The 20447-nt window shown below is 35.4% G+C and overlaps 6 protein-coding genes across 6 annotated transcripts; 3 read left to right on the top strand and 3 right to left on the bottom strand.

The window, feature by feature from the left end:
* The first annotated feature begins 3944 nt into the window (after nt 1–3944).
* On the top strand, nt 3945–7105 carry LOC106296069 (integrator complex subunit 9). Its single transcript, XM_013732119.1, has 11 exons — nt 3945–3953; nt 4049–4408; nt 4486–4700; nt 4764–5066; nt 5160–5364; nt 5469–5561; nt 5641–5732; nt 5898–6015; nt 6103–6188; nt 6255–6306; nt 6377–7105. Exons 1-11 carry the CDS (start codon nt 3945–3947, stop codon nt 6899–6901), a joined length of 2058 nt encoding a protein of 685 aa, XP_013587573.1. The 3' UTR covers nt 6902–7105.
* A 165-nt stretch (nt 7106–7270) lies between these two features.
* Nucleotides 7271–9991, bottom strand: LOC106343237 (formin-like protein 10). Its single transcript, XM_013782393.1, has 3 exons — nt 8382–9991; nt 8082–8317; nt 7271–7999 (listed from the first exon to the last, which is right to left on the bottom strand). The coding sequence occupies exons 1-3, from the start codon at nt 9871–9873 to the stop codon at nt 7436–7438; spliced, it is 2292 nt and encodes a 763-aa protein (XP_013637847.1). The 5' UTR covers nt 9874–9991; the 3' UTR covers nt 7271–7435.
* Nucleotides 9992–13197: 3206 nt separating this feature from the next.
* Nucleotides 13198–14954, top strand: LOC106295512 (F-box/LRR-repeat protein 12). The gene is made up of 2 exons (XM_013731434.1): nt 13198–13530; nt 13669–14954. Exon 2 carries the CDS (start codon nt 13685–13687, stop codon nt 14855–14857), a length of 1173 nt encoding a protein of 390 aa, XP_013586888.1. The 5' UTR covers nt 13198–13530; nt 13669–13684; the 3' UTR covers nt 14858–14954.
* LOC106295513 (peroxisomal membrane protein 13) lies at nt 14878–16608 on the bottom strand. Its single transcript, XM_013731435.1, has 4 exons — nt 16463–16608; nt 15659–16209; nt 15472–15564; nt 14878–15391 (listed from the first exon to the last, which is right to left on the bottom strand). The coding sequence occupies exons 1-4, from the start codon at nt 16482–16484 to the stop codon at nt 15173–15175; spliced, it is 885 nt and encodes a 294-aa protein (XP_013586889.1). The 5' UTR covers nt 16485–16608; the 3' UTR covers nt 14878–15172.
* A 135-nt stretch (nt 16609–16743) lies between these two features.
* Nucleotides 16744–18708, top strand: LOC106343560. Its single transcript, XM_013782809.1, has 7 exons — nt 16744–17123; nt 17186–17285; nt 17368–17430; nt 17541–17658; nt 17768–17850; nt 18047–18108; nt 18234–18708. Exons 1-7 carry the CDS (start codon nt 16888–16890, stop codon nt 18349–18351), a joined length of 780 nt encoding a protein of 259 aa, XP_013638263.1. The 5' UTR covers nt 16744–16887; the 3' UTR covers nt 18352–18708.
* LOC106343561 lies at nt 18587–19918 on the bottom strand. The gene is made up of 3 exons (XM_013782810.1): nt 19691–19918; nt 19519–19599; nt 18587–18888 (listed from the first exon to the last, which is right to left on the bottom strand). Exons 1-3 carry the CDS (start codon nt 19856–19858, stop codon nt 18877–18879), a joined length of 261 nt encoding a protein of 86 aa, XP_013638264.1. The 5' UTR covers nt 19859–19918; the 3' UTR covers nt 18587–18876.
* Between the last annotated feature and the right edge of the window lie 529 nt (nt 19919–20447).

The raw sequence follows: 20447 nt of genomic DNA, 5'->3' as shown, positions 1-20447 counted from the left end.
ATAGAGAAAATATAGTGTATATGACTGAAGTTGGTCCATTCCGAAACTAAAGATGGCTAAAATTCTTCTTTGTCAAAATGCATAGATGATAATCTTATATGAATAGAGTTCTCCATTGCTTATAGCAGTGTAATAAACGTCGTGTGTAAAGGAGAAAAAATGTTATATAAGTGAAAACAAAAATTATGATTTTTTTTCTTGTGCCTATAGGCTCTTCGCAATTTGAAGAAGAAATAACATATTGTGTGAAAATCTTTGGTTCGGTCAAATTTTATCCAGTTGTTTATAAAACTGATGTTATCTGATTCATGTAATTTTTCAGTGTTGATTTAAAAGCCCAAAAAACTCATCTATATTGACTTTTTGATATTTTTTTCTGTGATTTGAATTTAAAAAGAGATAAAACTTTCGATAAGTTATGTAAACTCAGAACAAGTATTTAGCTTTAGAAATCATTTACATGTTTCAAACTTATAATATATACATATATAATGTTTAAAATTGTGCATATAAAACCTGTGTAAAATGTGTCTGGATATGTTTCTCTTCTTTAATGTGTTAATTGTACTATATATAACATTATTTTAAAATTGTAAAAAGTTTATGTCACATACAAAAAACCATCAATAAAATATAATTCTCCATCTACAACAAGAAAAATGAAAAATTATATACATATAAATTTAAATTAAGAAAAACTAACATTGGAAAAACAAAAAGTTAATGTAAAAGAAAAAAACCAACAAATAATATTATAAATAAAATAAATTTATACGACACAATCTGCGCGAAGCGCGGAGAAAATCTCTAGTATTAATAAAAGGGACTAATCGAGGCTCTAGGGAGCGTCCATATCGTTTTATAAACCCTCTTCGAAAAGAAGCCATGTGGCATAACTAATATTATTACCTTATTACATTAAATCATATTACCATACTACACATTATTACCATATATACATTAAGGCTCCAGGGAGCGTTCACATCGTTTTATAAACCCTCTTCGAAAAAAAGCCACTTGGCATGACTAAAATTATTACCTTATTACATTAAATCATATTATCATACTACATATTATTACCATATATACATTAAATCATACGAAAATATAAGTAAACATACATTTAAATATGTAAATATATAATATATGAATTATCTATACCATAATAAGTAAATACACAATTTTAAAAATATATAATATACGAAAATAATATTAATAAGTAAATACATAAATAAAAAAATAAAAAAAATATATTAAGCATTACAAATTTATCTTAAAATGTAAATACACAATTAAGAAAAATAGAAAAGTACATTAAACCTTAAACATCCATCTTAAAATGTAAAATATAGATATTAAATAAAAATATAATACACGGAAATAATATTAATAAGTAAATACATAATATATCAAAAAGGAAAAAATACATTAAGCGCTAAACATCTATCTTAAAATGTAAATTAAAAAAATAAAGAATGAAAATATTACATTAGACATCTATCTTAAAATATAGAAAATAAATACATGTAAATATACATTTAAATATGTAAATTTATAATATACAAAAAGTAATAATAAGTAAGTACATACGAAAATATAAGTAAATATACATTTAAATACATAAATATATAATATACGAATTATATATACAATAATAAGTAAATACACAATTTAAAAAAATATATAATATACAAAAATAATATTAATAAGTAAATACATAATATAAAAATAGAAAAAATACATTAAGTATTAAACATTTATCTTAAAATGTAAAATATAGATATTAAGTAAATATATAATATGCAAAAATAATATTGATAAATAAATACATGATATAAAAAATGGAAAAAGTATGTTAAGCATTAAAACATCTATCTTAAAATGTAAATAAAAATAAAAAATAGAAATACTATATTAGACATCTATCTTAAAATGTAAAAATTCAACACATGTAAATATGCATTTAATATGTAAATATATAATATTCAAAAAGTAATAATAATTAAGTATATAATTTAAAAAATGAAAATACTACATTAAAAAGTAATAGGCAATATAAAAATCTAAATACTACAATAGTTAAAATAGAGTTGGTATAAATTCATCTATCAATAATAGGAATCCAAAAGAATGTAAAGATTATCTTATAATTGTAAACGTTGTATTACTTTTTTATGAAATTGTTAAAATTATAAGAATTTTTCATTTTATAATTAATTATCTATTTTTCATAATAAAAACTAAATGTTTTCCAAAGACCGTCCACATAAATATAAAAATCTATTTTTCAAAAGAAGCCATATGGTATTAAAATAGATAATAAATAAATATACAATAAAAAAATAATAAATTAATATATAATATCAGAAACATAAATATTACATAAAACTTCAATCGTAATATTATCATTTAATATCAAAAAAATAAAAAATATATAATAAGTAAATATTCAATATAATAAATATAAATATTACAAATCTATATTATCATTTAATATAAAAAATAGAATACGTAAATATACAATATAAGAAAAATAAGCAATAAATGAATATACAATAGAAGAAACATAAATATTACATTCAACATCTAGCGTAATTTTAAAATTAGTAAATATACAATATTGAAAATAAAATAAAATAAATATATAATATAAGAAATATAAAAGTACATTAAAAGTTTATCTGCAAAATGTATGATAAAATAAATAATAAGTTATCATTTGAAATGTATGATAAAATAAATAATAAGTTATCATTTAAAATAAAAGCAAGAAAATTAGAATAAATTAACATAAAATATAAAAATAGTGAGATAATTAACATTTGAAAATCAATATAAAAGCAAGAAAAAATGAAAAAAATATAAGAAATGGAAAAGTTAACTTACACATCGATTTGAAAAATATATAGTAAAATAAATAGTAAGTAAATATGAATATAAATATTACATTAAGCATCTAAAGTAATATTAAATTAAGTAAGTTAATAATACAAGAAAAAATCAATACTAAATAAATATATAATATGAGAAATATAAATATTTTATTAAACGTCTATCATCTTATTATAATTTGATACAAAGCAAAAAAATTAGAATATGTATATATACAATATAAGAAAAAAATATAAAATATAAAAATGGAAAAACTAAATTAAATATCTATCTGAAAATTATATATAAAAAATACAATAAAAAAGTAGAAATATCACATTAAACATCTATTATAATATTAAAATAAATAAATATACAATATAAGTAATAAAAAACTACATTAAACATTTATCATCTGAAAGGTTATGTCTTTTCCATTTATCCATGACCAGGGAGGGAACGAAAAGTTATGTCTTTTCCATTTATCGGCGAAAGCTCGAGCAGCTACGGTGAAACCCTCGAGAGTGATTTTGCCATCGTTGACGACCTCTCCAGCTGAATCCATCGGAGGAAGCAAATGAAATCGCTGATCAGCAACAACAACACCGTCGCTACGAAATCAAAAGCAACTAAACCGAACCGAATCAGAGAATCCAAATCGAATTTTAGTTTATATAGACCGAACCGAACATAATCAGAGAATTTAAACCGTCGCTACGAAATCAAAAGGACTAAACCGAACCGAATCAGATAATCTAAATCGAATTTTAGTTAATATAAACCGAACCAACCGTAAATAAACCCGAAACCAGAGAAATTAAATCGAATTAAGTTTTATATAAACCGAACCGAACCGAACCTATTCGAAATAAACCCGCCGCTTCAACCTCTCTTCTCCGCTTTCCATTAACTAACCGCCGCCACTTTCTATCTCTCTGCCGCATCTGTTAGTCTAGAAAAGCTCCGACTTTGAACCTCTTTGATGTTCTTCTCTTTCCTTTGGAGGCAGTTCGTATAGAAGTGCGTACGATATTAGCTTCCGACAGATTCTACTGTTTGTTTTATTTATCTCCATGGAACTGGTGAGTTTCTCTTGTTTATTGTATAACTTAATGTAAAAGTCTACACCTTTTGTCTGAATTGTTGGGTAAATACGAAAGCTTTGTCTGTTTTGTAGACTTGTCTTAGCAAAGGAGATGGCTTTCACTACCCGCCTTGCCACATGCTGAACCTAAGTGGTTTCAGGATCTTGATCGACTGCCCTTTGGACCTTTTAGCTCTCACAATCTTCTCTCCTCTTCCATGTGATGTGGGGATTGAAGCTTATGGTCAGAATGATCAGAATCCAATTGAAAAGAAGCAGAAACTGGAGAGACAGATGACTCCTGATGATTTGGTATCCGCAGAGCCGTGGTACAAAACTATTAAGACCTTGCATTTGTGGGAAGCTTCTTTGATCGATATAGTTCTCATCTCCAACCCTATGGGATTGCTCGGATTGCCATTCCTTACTCAAAACCCAAGATTCTGCGCCAAGGTAAAACCTTTTCATGAATGTAACTTGTTCTGCTTTGGGGTGTGTCTTGTGCTGAGTTCTTTTCTTCTAAGATGTAGATTTATATGACTGAAGCAACAGCTAAGATTGGTCAGCTCATGATGGAAGATCTTGTCTCTATGCACATGGAGTTCAGACGCTTACACGGACCTGAGGACTCTAGTTTTCCTTGGTGGACAAAGAATTTAGATGGTGAAGAAGTACCAAGTGTGCTTAAGAATATTGTCTTTGGTGAGAATGGTAATGATCTAGGCAGTTGGATGCGTCTCTACAGGTAATTGTTATTGGCTTTCTCTACAGTGTTGATTGCTTCGTTAATTCATTCTTTTTTCTTCAGTTTAGATGACGTAAAGAGTTGCATGAAGAAGGTTCAAGATGTAAAGTTTTCAGAAGAAGTTTGTTATAATGGGACGTTGATCATTAAGGCTCTAAGTTCAGGTCTAGATATTGGGGATTGCAATTGGTTGATCAATGGCCCTAATGGAAGTTTAAGTTATGTGTCAGACTCCATCTTCGTTTCACATCATTCGAAAAATTTCGACTTCCATGGTCTCAAAGGAACCGATGTGATGATTTACTCTGGTTTCTCATGCCTCCAATCCGCAGAAATTACTGATAGTGATTGTATATCAACAATCAGGTACATACATTCATATAAGACTCTCTTACTACATTTATGATATGATGTTGTTTGTTTGGGTCTTATGAGTCGATGACGTTTTCTTTACTGCAGTGAGAATAATGACGAGAGATTGGCTGCTTCGTTACTAGACAATGAAGAAAGCTTAGGAGAGCTAGAGAAGCTAGCTTTTGTCTGCTCATGTGCTGCGGAATCTGCGGATGCTGGTGGCTCAACCTTAATAACGATTACTCGAGTGGGGATAGTTCTGCAGCTCCTTGAGCTATTGTCAAACTCTATTGAGTCCTCTTCTCTAAAGGTTTGATTTACCTTTTTCTTTTTATTCTGCTCTTTTAATTTTTTGAGGATATGAATCACATTTAAAATGGTAAAAGTTCTTATTTGACATTGTTATTTGCTTAGGTTCCAATATTTGTAATATCTTCTGTGGCAGAAGAGCTATTGGCATACGCAAACACCATACCAGAGTGGCTGTGCGAGCAACGACAGGAGAAGGTATATACTTATCTGACTTGTTTATTTAAATGATGAATCAAATAGTAGATTTTATATAATGTTTTGATCCATGTCACAGTTAATTTCAGGAGAACCTTCATTTGATCATCTTAAATTCATCAAAGACAAGAAGATCCATTTGTTTCCTGCCGTTCACTCACCCAACTTAATGTAAGACTTTGTTGTTTCCTAGTATTGGTTTTCATATTCTTAGGCCTAAATGCAATGTTTCATGCTAATTTGTAACTGAAAATATCATCTTGATTCACCATAAGTCATTTGCCTAGTTCAGATACAAAGTAAAGTATAACTATTATTTACGTTTATGGCAAACAGAACAAGTTGGCAAGAACCATGCATGGTGTTTGCTCCTCACTGGAGTTTACGGCTTGGCCCTTCTGTCCAGCTTCTTCAGCGTTGGCGTGGAGATCCAAAATCATTGCTTGTTCTTGAGGTTTTTTAATCTATTTCTCTCTTCCTCCATAAGATGATCCAATGTGAATCATTAGTCAATATACTGATGAGAAAATATGTGTTGCAGGACGGTATAAGTTCAGGTTTAGGACTTCTCCCCTTCAGACCAATCGCTATGAAGATTCTCCAATGTTCATTTCTTTCTGGAATTAGGTAAGATCTTGCCTGTCTGTAAACTTGCTTGTCAACATTGCTCAATACTATTAAGTTATTTTGCAGGTTGCAGAAGTTCCCAACACTTCTTTCCCTTTTGAAGCCAAAGATTCTTTTGGTAACGATTCAATTCCTATGCTTTGTTGACTCTGTCTGTATTCATCAATCTGATGGCATTTTGTAAACAGGTCCCTGATGTTGTCAACCAGAGGATCAACCTTTCTACGGTGAAGACAAAATCTATCCTGAGTTACTCCGAGAACAAGATGCTAAGTGTGGGAAGAATTGCAGAGAATGCAGACGTAGAGATAATGGCAGAGTTAGCCACCAAACTGAGCTGGAAGAAACTCAGACAGCGTGAAAACTTTGGTATTGCGAGGTTGAAAGGTGACTTTGTGATGGAAAATGGGAAACAGAGATTGGTTTCCGGGTTGGATCAGGAAGGAAGTTCAGGAAAGACTCGGTCATTGAGGCATTGGGGCACTGTGGCTCCTGAAACACTTTTGGATGCGTTAATGAAGATGAGTGTAATCGGATCGATAGAACACAGGAGAGGTGAGAATGGAGCAGAAGGCAAGAGTATTATCTATATAACAAATCCTAGCGGTGGAATGATAGAGACCTCAGAGATGGGTACTGCTATTATAACAGACGATGAGACTGTGGCCTCTAAGATCTTCCAAGCGATTGATGGAATCCTTGACGGTATTTAGAGGGAGTGTAGCTTTGTTTCTCCAGATTGATATGAATAGTTTAGGTTCCGTTGACGGATACACAAGAACACTCATATGTTCAGAGTTGCAAGCATAGTCTTAGAATCACTAACGTAGACAGCCTTTTCCCATGTTTATAACATTTTGTTTAAATTGATTGATGTTAGATTTGGTTTGGTATAATAACCTACAACTCTTGAACTATGTTTATCTTCCTTGCTTGTATTATGGAAGTATATCCACTGAGATCAGTGTTCTAAAAGTCTTAAGCGCTCGCTTAATCAGTAATCTTCTATGAAATGCATAATTACCGTCTAGCGATTTTTTGAACATTGATTGAGATTATACATTTGATTTGCTTTGATACAGAAATCAAGTAAAAACTTCATTTAAGAAGTCATAGTTCCAATGATTCATACAAACATAAGTACACATAACTAATTAAGGAGGCAACACAATGCATCATCATCAGTCTTTGGACAGATTCTAGGATCTTCCTTACACTTGAAACCTAAGCCAGAGTACTCTCTTTCTCTACTCAACCTCCATTTCCTTGCACACTTTATCTAGAATGGACATAAAGTCTCTAACGATCACAAACACTCTCAATAGCTTAGCTTCTTCCTTTGCTGAATCTCCATGGAACATCTCTGTGATCTCTTTCACTGCTAAGAGCGTGGAACCATCTTCTGTTTCAATCTTTTTAGCCTCCTTCACAGCGGTTTCCAAGAACTTGGTCACCGTCTCCTTGAATTCCCCACATTCTTGTTCTTCATCATCACTCAGTAGCAGAACCTCCTTAACTCTCTGGACTCCTTGATAAAGCTTTGAAACCTCGCTTCTCAGAACACCATAGTCCAGTTCTGCAGTTTTCTTGACATCTACAAGAGCTAAACCGAGATCTCTGACAACTTGCAACACTTTGATACCTTCTGAATCTATGATGTTCTCTACAACAGAATGCAAGAGAGTGGTGGAACCATCTAACAACGCCTCAAGTTTGAAGTTATGAGCATTCACGCTCTTCTTTCCTGTCTCTAAAACAACTTCAATAAGCTTCAACAGCATTCTGCTATTCCTTAGCTCCTCACAAGCAGACTGCAAAAGAATCAGATAGCTTTATAAGACACAAGATTCATACGTCTCTCTCATTAAATTTAGCTTTGTTATATTATAGTACCTGTATAACGCCAAATGATTGTTTTAAATGTTCAACCTTGGAATCAAAAGTGGCAACAAAGAGCAATGCATCAACCCTTTTGAACACGAAAGGCACATTAAGCAATTCCTTGAGAAACTTCTCTGAAGGGGCAAGCTTGTCATCGCTATAGCTCCTCAACTTCCTCTCTTCCTCTTCACTCGGCGCCACTCTTGATAAACTCTCAAGAAGCTCAACTCCAAGCGCTTCATAGTGACCTGATTCAGAAAATACAAACTCAGATTCAACTCATACAATAAGGTTTGTAACTGATGATATTACCATCTCGAAGGGCTTGAAGAACATCATCTGTGGTGAGATCAAGTGTTGATAGTAGAAAAGCAATACTCTGAGACTTTCTAGGATCCAAAACTCTACTTTCTTGATTAAACATTGGAAGATCACAGCTAAGACTTCTCTGCTTCGGATTAGCATTGAAAGAGTTGAACTTGAGACTCTCCCATGTGTTTTTCCGACAAGAACTCGGTCGGTGGACTCTGTCCCAGGGCAGAGGCTTCATCTTCGTTGATCCATCCCAAGACAGCTTCTTTCCAGACTTGTGAACCATAAAAGACTGCGACGGCGGTACAAGAGGAGGCGGTGCGGGCATTGCAGGCGGTGGCCGTTCTGGAGGAGGAGGAGGAGGAGGAGTAGCAGCCGGCGAAGACTTCAACTTTCTTGAAGAAGATTCAGAGACGTTGTCGATGCAAAAATCTCTAGCGGGAGAAGAAGCGGAAGAGAGGAACAAAGACTTGACGTTTCGGCTGAAGTCGTTCCACCTCGGCGGGGAGGAGGCTTCGAGAACCTTACGGAAGAAACGATCAGGAGTGGTGGAGACCGAAGAGTACATGGAGGAGCGAGCGTAGGCGTCCGGGGTTCGAATCGTCCCTCCTCCTCCTGCTCCTCTCTCAGGTGAAGTGGAAGCAGAGGAGATGCGTGGGAAGGCGTGGTTCTGGTTCCAGAGGGTGAACATTCTCAGAGACGACGCCACGTGGTTTCTTTTGTTCCTCCTCACCGGAGATATGTCAACGGACGGTGGTGACGTGGCAGGAGAATCCGAGGAAGAGTAGTTTCTCAGCTCTCGTGATTCTTTACCAGCTTGAGACGCGAGAGGCGAGTAGAAGTCGTCTTCTTCTTCTTCTTCGGAGCTTCGTTGCTTGAAGCTGCGAGAGGATAATGGCGGGAGAGGACAGATCTCAGGAGACTCCGGTTTGACGAAATTGGCGACGTTTCCGAGGTAGAGAACATCGGAGGTTGCTGAAGCAGAGACTGTGAGTTTGTGTTCGGTGTTGTTTCTTGGAAGGGGACATGGAGCTGCTTGTTTACTGTCTGAAGCTACGCTCTTCGAATCGTCTTTGAAATTACGGTTCTGCCCTCTCCACCTTCCGTAGAGAAACAAGGCTACTCCGATGGCTGTTGCGACGGCGAGGACAGCGGAAATAAGTGTGATAAGGAGAGTTCTTGAAGCGGTGTGAGGTTTTGAGGAGCGAGGGAGGACGAGGGCGGAGATGTTCGCCGGAAAAGTGGCGTACGTTGGGGCGGAGGGCTGTGGAGGCGACGGAGGAGGCATCGGAAGAGGAGGAGGAGGAGGGAGAGGGGAGGATAAGCCGTCAGCTGGGAAGAAAGGCAAGCCGCCGGGAGTTGGTGTGGAAGGATCGGTTACAGGAGCTTGTGAGAGGTGACGGCGACTGAAAATGGCCGGTGAGGCGCATGTTAAGGGAGAGGATGCGCATGATATCAAGGTGATGAAGATGACGTAGCAAAGCCATTTCATTTTTGTGGTTTTCTTGGAGAGCTAGAGTTTGTGTGTTGGTTCTGCAATGCGCACTATCTGAGGATGATGAGTTAACTTGACTGACACTATGTTGTAGTGTACTCTTTCTTCTACTACTGTTTGGAAATAAATTAAAGAATAAAAAGCGAATTTAATATAAACTATAGGGAGGGAAGAACGTATATGAAATGCAATAATTACATGAAACAGTTCTGGGTCCTCTGCTTTCAAAAGAATCTTTTTGACTTTTATTGTCCTCTTTACTCCTATGCCTACTATTCAAAAAATAATAAACACTATCTTCTCTTTCTATGCAATATCATTATTAAAGGTCATAACACCTTTATCTACCAGGAAAACGACTAAGGTAACATTTCTAGTTTATTTTTTATTTGATAAATATTGAGATTTTCATGTTCTGAAATACTAGCCTGGCACGGATTGGATATCCGGGATTTTAAAGATATTTGTTATTTGATTCGTATGCCACGGATATCTAGTTTTTCGATTTGATTTGCTTCAGAAAAATACGGATATTCGGAAAAATGGATATCCGTAAAATAAATAGATATTTGCGGATATTTACGAATACTTACGGAAATCTCATATATTTTGATTAATGCAAATAATCTTAAAATTTTGATACAAATTTATTTTGTAAAATATTTTTTTGCATGATATATAAGATAAAAATTAAAAGAAATAGTGAATCTACATATTTTATAAAAATTATAAACTTAGTTAACAATTATAATAAGATAAAAATTAAGAAAAAAATTATAATTGTCATAAATTTATTCATTTTCTTTTATGTAATATTTTTATATAAGTAATAATGTGAATAGAATTTGTCAAATCATATGTTAGAATAACAATTATATAATTTTATACATTTAAAACTTTAAATATAATCAAGATATACATGTATTTATATATTACCAGATCGGATCGGATATCCGCTTTCCAAAATTTTAATATTTGTGATTTGCTTCGATTTTAACGGATATTGATTTTTAGTATTTGCTTTGCTTTGAAGGTTTACGGATATCTGGAATTTTCGAATCGAATCGAAATGAATAACAAATCAAATCAAATTTAACGGATAAAATGCTCAGCCCTATGAATACTATGCAATCGAATTTCAAATGTAACTAGATTTTAACCCGTGCATCCGCACGGGTGTTTAATTTATCTTTTATATAAATATATATTTGCTGTAAATATATAGTGTTATATTATTATTTTGTATTAAATGTTATTTTGTTTTTCTTATAAGTAAAATATAATATTCCATATATTATTTTTTCAAAAATATATTTATTTTTTATGTCACTATCATATATGTGTCATCATATGATTAATCATATTTTATAAGTACCATCATATAAGTAATTATATAAGTAATTATATGTACAATCTTATAAACAATCATATATAATATATTTTTTAAACTTAATGTGAAATATAAAACCATAATTTAAGTTGATGTTTGAAGCAATGAGTTTTGTATTGTATTTTTCTTATATATATTTAAAACATTTTTTTAATAATGATTATTGGAAAATATTTTAGTAAAAATCAATTTTTGAATATATATATATTTTTGAATCAATTTTTGATATAGATGAATTTTAAATTAATATTTTGTTTTGAAATATGTATATGAAGTTTAAATTTTGTTTTATGATTATTTTAGACAAAAGATGTATTTTGCTAATTAGATTGGGCCAAATATATAGTTTCTCATAATATCATTGACTTTTATTTTTTCTTAATAACATAAGTCCATTGTTTAATATAGTACTATCTATGTTTTCAAATAATATTATCTTATTTTTTGTTACTATACATGTTTTCAAACATTTTGTAAAGGTTCTAATTTAGTACCAGCATATACTGTCAGGAAAGAAAAAAGTAAATTAATGTAGAACAAGAAAGTATGCAGCATGCTTTTGTCTTATCTACTTTTCGGTGGGCTTTCGTAAAAATAATTTTCAATTATTTATTTTAATAGAGTTTAAATCTAAGCAAAATCCACCGTTATTTGAATGATAATTCTAAATTCTATTTTAAAATCTAGTGTTATTGAATATGGTAGTTATAAATCTAATTTAAAATATGGTGTTATTTGATGAATGATTTAAATTAAATTTTTAAAATTCAGTGTTATTCAACTTCGAAGGATTTAATTTATTTTTTTATATTTAAAATTGATTTCAAATCATTTGTGGTGCATTCGCATGAACAAATGATTGAAATCAAAATTCAAAGTATACTGCAGAGATTTTAAGTTTCATCAACCAAAAGCTGTGTTTAATTGATTACAAAACTTGAAGATAGATTATATAATTCATCATTAATTGATTACAAAACTTGACGATAGATTTTAAATCAAATTATAGTTTTCACATAGCTTGTCATCATGGGAATTAATTAGTTTATTGATTTGAAATGTTTTTGTCACGTAAGTTTTTGCATATTTTTAACTAATAAGTGCATGAATGAATGATCACATTTAAGTAACCAAACGAGGAGGGCCAAGACGAATGGTGATGTGAGAAGAGAGAAGAGTGATTATGCAATAACAGGACAAGAAAAGGAGAAGACGGGTTGGCTATATTAGGATTGTTACAACACACCATGTGGTAGGTACCTCTCTCAATTGTGTTTTTAAACTGCCATTTTTAGTGCCCAAAGACAAATAAGAGGATCAATAAGAACATATGTGAACATAAACTCGAAGATGAAGACTTGCATGCGCTACATTGGTGGAGGAGTTCATATGCAAAAGTCCAACCACTTCACAACATCCAAGAAGACAGATAAACAATTGTTTTCTTTACCTTTTGGTGAGTGGTTTCAATACGCGAAGATGCAAAATTTAAAATGGCATATGATGATATGAATCACATCACTTTGACAATAGACCTCAAGTAAGAAAACAATCTAGGGAGCTCATGAGCATAAGCACATGCAAGAACAATGTCACCAGCAATTGTAGGAGCGACAATTTGAGCAAAAACGTCCTTCTTTGTCTATCATTTGGCAAAAAAAAAAAGAGCAATGAGATAACCAAAGTGGATCTAAAATTGAAATAAAGAAATACCAAATGAGAAAAAACAAATCTAAAAAATACTATTTTCAATTTACCAACCAATACTATCTCTCACAAAGTTTCCAAACTATATTATTACTGCTAATTAAGAAATTTTACTAATGTTAAAAAGTAACTAAAACCCTAGTGATCTCTTGTGCGGTAAAACCAACGGCCAAGATACGTTTGGGGTAAACTGCTTCAGCGCGATGCTAAAACTACAGCACGGTGACGCAGCTTCACATGATCTGAATCAAATTTGCTTCAGCTCTCTCTCTCTCTGTGCGCCGTGTGGCAATTGGATCATGGATTGAGCGAATGCTCTTTACTTTACGATCGGTTTCATCGATTAAAGTTTGGATTTTTTGTGTGGGGTTTGCATATGCTTTTGAGCTTCCGTGACGTCTTTGTTTCTGCTCCATCCAAATTCAATTTAGATCTTCTTTTGAGTCTCAAAGTCTCGATTTTTACGAGTCCCTTCTCCAGAAGGTTTTATGGGTTTGGAATTGAGATTGGTTGGATCAATCTATTACTTTCGTTGATCTTGTTTGATTGAAGTGAAGGTACTCTGGATTAGTTCATTTGGATCAAAACAGACTTGATTTTCAGACATTGAGTTATCCAATCTTTGTTTAAGATTCTTTGACAAACCTGTTTAGAGTTTTATGTTCTGTACTAAAAGATCAAGACTTTGTTCTCAGGGATTGAAGTGAAGAGATGGAGAATGTGTCCATGTCCACCTCCATTATCAACCTCCCTGATGATTGCCTCTCCTTTATCTACCAACGGCTTGATAACCTCGAAGACCACGATTCATTCGGTTTGACTTGTCATCGCTTTCTCAACATCCAAAACATAAACCGCCGCTCTCTCCAGTTCCAGTGCTCATTATCTCTCCTCATCCCTTCGTGTCTCTCTCAGACAACTCCCGCTGTGAACTCGGATCATCTCCATAGGCTTCTCACTCGGTTTCAGTGGCTGGAGCATCTCTCACTCTCTGGCTGCACGGTGCTGAACGATTCGAGTCTAGCCTCTCTCAGGTATCCTGGCGCGAGACTGCATAGTCTCCACTTGGACTGTTGCTATGGGGTTTCTGATGATGGGATCTCCACAGTCGCTAGCTTTTGTCCTAATCTGAGAGTGGTTAGTCTCTACCGTTGCAGTATCAGCGACATTGGGTTAGAAACACTGGCAAGAGCTTGCTTGTGTTTAAGATGCGTGAATCTCTCGTGTTGCCCTCTGGTGTCTGACTTTGGAGTTAAAGCATTGACACAAGCGTGCTTGCAGATCGAGTCGGTGAAGATCTCAAACTGCAAGAGCATAACCGGTGTTGGCTTTATTAACTCTTCTCCATCTCTAGGCTACGTGGATGCTGAGTCTTGCCAGCTTGATCCGAAAGGTATAGCAGGGATCGTTAGCGGAGGCGGGGTTGAGTTTCTAAACATCTCAGGTGCAGTTTCCTACATCGGGAAAGACGGTTTGGTTCCCATTGGCTCTGGCGTTGCGTCGAAACTTAGAGTCTTGAACCTAAGGATGTGCAGAACGGTTGGTGATGAGTCCATAAAAGCTATAGCGAGAGGCTGCCCGTTGCTGCAAGAGTGGAACTTGGCTTTGTGTCATGAAGTCAGGGTTGAGGGGTGGGAAGCCGTGGGGAAGTGGTGTTGTAGCTTGAAGAAACTCCTTGTGAACCGTTGTAGGAACTTGTGTGATCAAGGGCTGCTTGGGATCAGAAGAGGTTGCAAGAGTCTTCAGATGCTGTATATGAACGGGAATGCGAGGCTGACGGCTACGGCGATTGAGATGTTTAAGTTGCACAGAGGAGATGTCACGCTCAGGAGTGAAGAAGTTATGGTTATAGGACCAGATTGGAGACTGTATACACGAGGATGAAGAGCATCAATGTTGTAATAAAGAATAATATTATTATGAATACCACCAGATATGTCTTTATACAACTTCACTTTCTATTTTATTGAGTTTTGACATCTATATCTGCAACTTTGTTTATCACACAATCAGCGAAGCTGAGAAGAGAGAGATGAAAGAAAAGATAAATAAAAAAGAAAGAGACTCTATTTGTAAAGAAGCATCTGGCTTTTGTACAATCCAATCTCCTTTGGAAGCAGCTGCATGACTTGTGTTGACTCTCAAGGTGTATTCGTAGCAATGCTGAAGGATTTGGGTTTAATGAAAGAAGCAACTTAGTTAGTTACCCCATACATTGTCCCAACCACCACCACCTGGTGCAGCGGCGGCTTTAGGAACTTCGAGGTAGTTCTGGTTTCCATGTGGCTGGTGGGGTAGAGAGAGTCCATTAGGCCCTTGTGGCTGCTGCTGCATCTTTCTAGGCTTTGTTCTCACCCCAAGCATACGCAGCACAAATCTCGCTAATTCTCCATATAACATACCGCCACGATCAAATAGCTGAGAGAGGACAAATGGTTTCAATGTTTTAACAATAAAACCATTAGAGGAACCAGTAAAAGACAAGTAGAATTAAAAACCTGAAGAAGAGCAGACATGAACATATGAAAGGCCTGTGTGTTTTGGTCAATCAGCATCGCTACACGGCCAAAGAAATTCACAGCACCTTGCATCTGACAATACATCAAACAAAACCATCAACACTCTGTTATAAACTTCTTTGGTTTCTTGAACATTACAAACATGAAGGGGAGATGAACCATATACCACACGGAGAAATGATATCCAGAAGCCAGGTGGAGAAGGAGGTTGATTAAAAGGGTCATTTGGATCTTGACCACCATAAGGACTCATTCCCATGCCCATGCCCATGCCCATGCCCATTCCTGTCCCCATACCCATACCATAACCACCACCAAAACTACTGTTATACATCCCACCACCACCACCATACATACCTGAACTTCCATAGAGACCACCACCACCACCACCATAACCTCCTCTATTATACATCCCACTACCACCATACATTCCTCCCCCATATGACGAACCATACCCAGCGTTCATACCCAGGTTTGAACCATAAATGTTTCCATAGGTCTGCTGCTCCCAAGGCCTAGTTGGAACAGGTCTACTCAGTCCATTCATAGTAGGAGCTGTGTTAGTCCTATTCACGGAAGAAACTAGCTCACCGGGGTTCGCAGTGCCCGAAGCCTCAACTGAATCAGCAGTGCTCGTATTCGAAGGAGGCCTAAAAGGCTTAGGACCAGATGCGTTGTTGTTCCCTTCTTGTTCCCAAGGCTTAGGAGGTCTTCCACCTAACATCAGACACATACTTATTACATGTAACAGAATAACAACGACAGATAATACTTTTCTACCCCCCAAAAAAAAGAGACAGAACTCAAATCATTACAAAACAGCAAAGCTCAATTAAATTGATTACGATGCTCTGATTAATAAAAAAGGCATCACTTTGCAATCCGAAAAATCAAATTGAATCAGATCGATTGATTGATTACCCAGTGAAAGATTTTAGAAAGGCAGAAGATTTTTTTCGAATTAACTAACCTGATGGTTGAGACGAAGCCATAACCGACACGATTAGAGAGCTTTTGGAAGTTCTCCGACGCCTACCTTCAAGCGCGGAGAGAGAGAGAGAGAGAGAGAGAGAGAAGAAGACAAAGGAGGGAGGGACCTCGAGAAGAGAGAAAGAAAACAAACGGATAGCTTTCTTCTTTTAGTTTTATTATAGTTACACCCCTGAAGTTCAGAATATTTGCTAAAAGTGCCACGTAATTCTCAAAAAGGATAAATATGAAAAAAAGAATAAAAATGATGTTTTTAGAAAGAAAAAAAGAAAAAAAAGATTCCATATTTCGAGGGAAAGGTCTCTCTGTTCCTATCCCGGCGCTGTCACATCTGGAATTTTCCGATTTTGTCACTCTCCGGTGAATAAAGGAAGCGAATTTTTATCGCAACAGATTGGGTTATTGATGGCGGCGAGCGCGAATCCTTCGGGAAACAATCAGGAAGGTTCGTCGGCGGCGGCGCAGAAGGTATCGTCTTCATCCGCGGCGGCGGCGAACGGAGCTGCTGTGAATTCGGTGGATAATGGTTTAAATTCAGCGGTGGATAATTCGCAGACGATAAGCGCGTTGAGGCATAATCCAGGGATCTCTGTAGATTGGACTCACGAGGAGCAATCGTTATTGGAAGATTTGCTCGCAAAGTATTCATCTTTCTTTATATGTTTGTGTTTCTTGGTGTTAGATGTGATTACTGTTTTTACAGGTACGCGTCGGAGCCTACGATAGTTAGGTATGCGAAGATTGCTATGAAGATGAAGGATAAGACGGTTAGAGATGTTGCTCTCCGTTGTAGATGGATGACTGTAAGTTTTCTCACCTTTGGAATCTTTATTCACTAGTAAGAGTTTGTTTACTGATTTGTTCTTGATTGCTGGTGGATTACAGAAGAAGGAGAACGGTAAGCGTAGGAAAGAAGACCATTCCTCAAGGAAGAGCAAAGATAAGAAAGTATGTGGAGTTTTGATTCCTGTGTACACAGACCATAGATTAGCTTTTCATTGGGTTCTTGTAATATGTAACTAGCTAATCAGTCTCTTCTTCGCATATCTGTATGGCAGGAAAAAACTACGGATACTTCAGCCAAGTCCTCGTCTCATTTGAATGTGCATCCGAATGGTCCTTCATATGCTCCTCCTATGATGCCTTTAGATACTGATGATGGCATTTCATATAAAGGTTTGTTTTTGTCTCCAAGAATCTTGTTTTCTTCTTTTTCTTTCGAGGCTTAATTATCTAGATTGGATTTTGGATTAGAAGAAACGTAAGTGTCATGTCTCCTCTGCAGCTATTGGTGGTGTGAGTGGAGATCTTCTTGAACAAAATGCTCAGATGTTCAACCAAGTTTCATCAAATTTCTCAGCTTTTCAGGTGAGTGCACCTTCCATTTTTATCAGCTTGTAGTGTTCTGTATAATTCGCTGCGTTTGTTTGGACTTGATTTGTTTCTTTGGCTTGTATTGATGGCTTTTGAGCAATCCTTAGGTATTATGATCGATAGATGCTTTTAAGTTGGCACTTGTTATATCCAAATGTTGTAATTCTCAGAGATTCTTTCCTCTTTGCAGATACATGATAATGTCAACATCTTGTGTAAAGCTCGAGACAACATCCTTGCAATACTGAACGAGTAATAATACTTCTTCACAGTATATCTACATATCATTTCTGTGTCATTAGCTCTCTTTGGAGCTAATATAAATGCATTAACTCAAATCTTTCCTTGCTTTGCTGATTGAACAAATGGTGTTGCAGCTTGAATGACATGCCAGAGGTTATGAAGCAGATGCCTGCTCTTCCTGTGAAGCTGAACGAAGAGCTGGCGAATTCAATCCTCCCTCGCCCTCCACCTCCCCATCAAAGGAAACCGTGATGGATCTTATGGAGCCGTTCTATGGTTGGTTCTGACCAAAAACTCTCTATAGTCGGGGAATCAATGAAGAAAAGAATAAATGACGGGATCAAAGAGTTCCACTCGTAATGGATGATGATATAGGATGCAGGTTTACTAGTCTCTCTTTCAGTTTCAGTCGTCGCAAATGGTTTCGTTGATACTTGAGTAGTAGAGTTTTATTTGTCGTTTTAGGATGTAAATAGATTGTATAAAATTGGTTTCAAGCTTCAAGGTTTGAGATTTGCAATTGTCATATACAACCCCCCTCTTTTAAAAAGAAACGAATGTACTCATTATTTCTTGTAATAAATAAGAAAGCCGGATGGTTTTGTGACACATAAGTGCAAGTAGTATTGTTTAAAGAAGAGGTCTCGATACAAAAGACAAGTCATTTTGAAGCTTGGTTTGAAGAAGTAACTGCGAAGTTCCAAATCAAGATTGCAACTCTCTCATAGACCAAGCAAAGTTATTGAATGAGTTGGGCTTGGGAGCTTCCCTGAGGCCCTAACTCTCAACCTACAAGAAGACAGCAAAATGAGCCACAAGTTCACAGCAAGGGAAACGATACATACGAATATGACTACTGTGATCTACTCTCATTTATGACTTCCTCTTGGGATATATACAATGATCAAACAAAGCGTGAATGAGAATCATTTCAAGGTGCAGCACAGCATTACACTATGAGCTACTACTACTAATGCAACTAAATGTAACCCCTGAACAATAAGCAATAAAAAAACTAAGACACCGATAACAATTACAAGCTGTGAAACTACAACTCACAACCAAACGCTGGAGAATCCACAATCTAAACAATACACAGATACACATGAGGCTTGCACTAAGATGGACAAGAGGTTTCTCTGTTGATGTGACTTGAGAGACTCATATAGATTAGTGTTTCTAAAAAGAAAAAAGAAAAAAACTCCAGTAAATGGGAAAACGTTTTGTGGGTTTCAGGCAGTGGAGGAATCTCAATGACTCAAAACTATTCTTTCTAACATCAAAGAAAGTATATATAACTTTGGAGAAATCTCAATGACTCCACTTACACCAATAGCTTTCAATGAAACTCAAAACACACGAACAGCTCTATTGATTCAATCATTGTTACCAATAGAGGTGGGAAGAGAAAGAGATTACCTGAGCTGGACTCGGGTTCTCATGACCGGCGGACTCCAGACCTGCAACCCTAGATTCCAGAGCTCCGAATTTCTCTTTCATCTGCAGTTATTCAAAGCGTTAGGTGTAAGGAAACCGAGAGCTTTGCCGAAGGATGAGGATGATCTTCAGAAAACCGCAAATACAAAATTACATCAGAAGAGATAGCGAAGCGTTCAGCGTATAGATCCCGCCACACGAGATGGGCCACCGAAGCTCCGGTGACGGAGAATCCAAGCGTAAACCAGAGAAGCCGAGTTCTCAACATCTTCTTCTTCCTTCCTTCCTCTTTCGATCGTCTCCGTAATTTCCCCGTCTGCATAAACCGGCGACTGATACCGAATAGTCAGCTATTGGGCTTTTCTTTCCAACTACAAATGGGCCGTTCTTGAAGCCATTAAGGCCCAAACAAACTAAAAGCACTGGTGTGTGTAATACCAGTTAGAGTCTGAAATTATGTGAATGGATAAATAGTCATAGACCGGACCAAACTTATGTGTCTGGTGAACTTTATAACTTGGGTCTTTTGTGTTTATCATGTTGTGTAATTTATTTAATTCGATCACTAATATCTTCTTTTGTGTTGCTAAGTAATGGAATCATGGGAAAAAGTCGTAAAAAATCCTAAAAATTCTACTTATTTAAGGTTATTGCACCTTTTCATTAACTAACAATATTTTGGTCCTACCCTATATTTCTCTAACTATATAAATACTTTACATAATTTAAATGAACTCATTTATTATTCTCTCATAATCTATTATACAATTATCCTAACAATAAATCCATATATTCATTAATACATGATTTATATATAGTTTCATTAATAGTATAAATTTAAAAATACTCATTTGGTTTTCAGTCCGGTTTCTATTTTTTGGTTCCAAAAATATATGATATGGTCGGTTATT

The sequence above is a fragment of the Brassica oleracea genome, chromosome C5 (assembly GCF_000695525.1).
Source record: "Brassica oleracea var. oleracea cultivar TO1000 chromosome C5, BOL, whole genome shotgun sequence".
Taxonomy (NCBI): Eukaryota; Viridiplantae; Streptophyta; class Magnoliopsida; order Brassicales; family Brassicaceae; genus Brassica; species Brassica oleracea.
Note: the sequence above shows the minus strand (reverse complement) of the source record. Positions and strands in the feature narration are given on the sequence as shown.

Bases quoted from the DNA above. Each gene is read 5' to 3' on its own strand.
- LOC106295512 (XM_013731434.1), top strand. From the start codon at position 13,685: ATGGAGAATGTGTCCATGTCCACCTCCATTATCAACCTCCCTGATGAT.
- LOC106343561 (XM_013782810.1), bottom strand. From the start codon at position 19,858: ATGCAGACGGGGAAATTACGGAGACGATCGAAAGAGGAAGGAAGGAAG. The intron at 19,600-19,690 runs GTAATTTTGTAT...GAATAACTGCAG, and splicing joins GCTTCGCTATCTCTTCTGAT to ATGAAAGAGAAATTCGGAGC.
- LOC106343237 (XM_013782393.1), bottom strand. From the start codon at position 9,873: ATGAAATGGCTTTGCTACGTCATCTTCATCACCTTGATATCATGCGCA. The intron at 8,318-8,381 runs GTAATATCATCA...TTTCTGAATCAG, and splicing joins TCTTCAAGCCCTTCGAGATG to GTCACTATGAAGCGCTTGGA. The intron at 8,000-8,081 runs GTACTATAATAT...ATTCTTTTGCAG, and splicing joins AATCATTTGGCGTTATACAG to TCTGCTTGTGAGGAGCTAAG.
- LOC106296069 (XM_013732119.1), top strand. The intron at 5,067-5,159 runs GTACATACATTC...TCTTTACTGCAG, and splicing joins GATTGTATATCAACAATCAG to TGAGAATAATGACGAGAGAT. The intron at 5,733-5,897 runs GTAAGACTTTGT...TATGGCAAACAG, and splicing joins GTTCACTCACCCAACTTAAT to AACAAGTTGGCAAGAACCAT.
- LOC106295513 (XM_013731435.1), bottom strand. From the start codon at position 16,484: ATGGCTTCGTCTCAACCATCAG. The intron at 16,210-16,462 runs GTTAGTTAATTC...GTCTGATGTTAG, and splicing joins GGCTTCGTCTCAACCATCAG to GTGGAAGACCTCCTAAGCCT. The intron at 15,392-15,471 runs GTTTTTAATTCT...GTCCTCTCTCAG, and splicing joins TCATGTCTGCTCTTCTTCAG to CTATTTGATCGTGGCGGTAT.
- LOC106343560 (XM_013782809.1), top strand. From the start codon at position 16,888: ATGGCGGCGAGCGCGAATCCTTCGGGAAACAATCAGGAAGGTTCGTCG. The intron at 17,124-17,185 runs GTATTCATCTTT...CTGTTTTTACAG, and splicing joins TTGGAAGATTTGCTCGCAAA to GTACGCGTCGGAGCCTACGA. The intron at 17,431-17,540 runs GTATGTGGAGTT...TCTGTATGGCAG, and splicing joins GGAAGAGCAAAGATAAGAAA to GAAAAAACTACGGATACTTC.